Source organism: Mizuhopecten yessoensis, unplaced genomic scaffold, assembly GCF_002113885.1.
Source record: "Mizuhopecten yessoensis strain PY_sf001 unplaced genomic scaffold, ASM211388v2 scaffold709187, whole genome shotgun sequence".
Classification (NCBI taxonomy): domain Eukaryota; kingdom Metazoa; phylum Mollusca; class Bivalvia; order Pectinida; family Pectinidae; genus Mizuhopecten; species Mizuhopecten yessoensis.
Genome location: NW_018476502.1, coordinates 1 through 1,164, shown reverse-complemented (window position 1 = coordinate 1,164; position 1,164 = coordinate 1). Strand labels below are relative to the sequence as shown.

General features: G+C 43.5%; 1 protein-coding gene across 1 annotated transcript; it reads right to left on the bottom strand.

Moving 5' to 3' along the window:
• Positions 1 to 304: 304 nt before the first annotated feature.
• Positions 305 to 1,039, bottom strand: LOC110440796 (collagen alpha-2(IV) chain-like; the record flags this gene model as incomplete). Its single annotated transcript, XM_021483929.1, has 2 exons — positions 305 to 483; positions 740 to 1,039. Coding segments are annotated over 2 exons (479 nt in total), but the record flags the coding sequence as incomplete, so codon positions are not given.
• Between the last annotated feature and the right edge of the window lie 125 nt (positions 1,040 to 1,164).

Sequence of the window (1,164 nt, the reverse complement as noted above, 5' to 3'; positions counted from 1 at the left end):
CCCCCCCCCCCCCCCCAAAAAAAGAAAAAGACCACACCCTTCATTTATACAACACTTAATTCTGTTGACTTTTGTCACAATTTCCGATATCATCTCTAACCCACTACCAAAAATGAAAATTCATATTAAATGAATTCTTAACCTCACTAGTTCACCCATGTAAAACACAATGGACTTACCCAGAACAATGCATGGTAGAGTTTATTAAAGTTACGTATGGGTGAAAGGGTAAAGCCATTCTAGACTAGTGGTCTTTTTCAATGAGAATTGATGAGCATCAATACTCAGGATTGATGATACTTACAATTTCACCAGATTGTCCTGGGATTCCAGGGGCTCCATCCTCACCAGGGACGCCCCGTTCTCCTGTTTCTCCGGTGATTCCACGGCGACCAGAAGTTCCTGGGAGTCCATTGAGACCAGATGATCCCTTGTCACCTTTCATTCCAGGCATGCACTGACTACACGACCCACCCCTGTCACCTGTAAAGAGTGCAGTTCAAAGGTCAGTGTTCAAGGCTAATATTCGAGATCTTCCAAGTGTGACTCATATGATTTTTCCCATCCAGAATGATAAACAGAAATGATGAAATATTTTTAGAGGGAATATTTCCTCTTGCTCCAAAGGAGGATTGGCTGTACTAATAATTTAACATTGCAGAAATTAGAACTATATACAGTACATGCATACATGTCAAGCTTTGGAATTATGTACTATAAGCAATGAGTTTAGACATACCCTTCATTCCCGGTAGACCTGGCAGACCGTTACGTCCGTTAAGACCTGGAAAACCCTTCATTCCGGTGTTTCCCTTTAGTCCTGGTAATCCAGAACGTCCCATTGTTGAGTTTCCAGGAAGACCTGGTGGTCCCTGGAAGCCCTGGGTTCCCTTCGCTCCTGGTATACCATCACGTCCTGAAGGTCCCATGGGTCCATCCAAACCTGGGATGCTCTGACCTGGCTCTCCCTTCCTTCCCACTTCTCCAGTCTCGCCTGGCACACCTGGTCGTCCTGGCACACCATCAATACCAGGTAATCCTGTTAAACATTAAGTGACATGGCATTATTAGAAAAACAACTTTAAAATCAACATGATACATAGATGTTTGAGTGGAAAAGGGAGGCATGATTGGTTTGGGTTGTTTATGTTTTACGTCCTATAA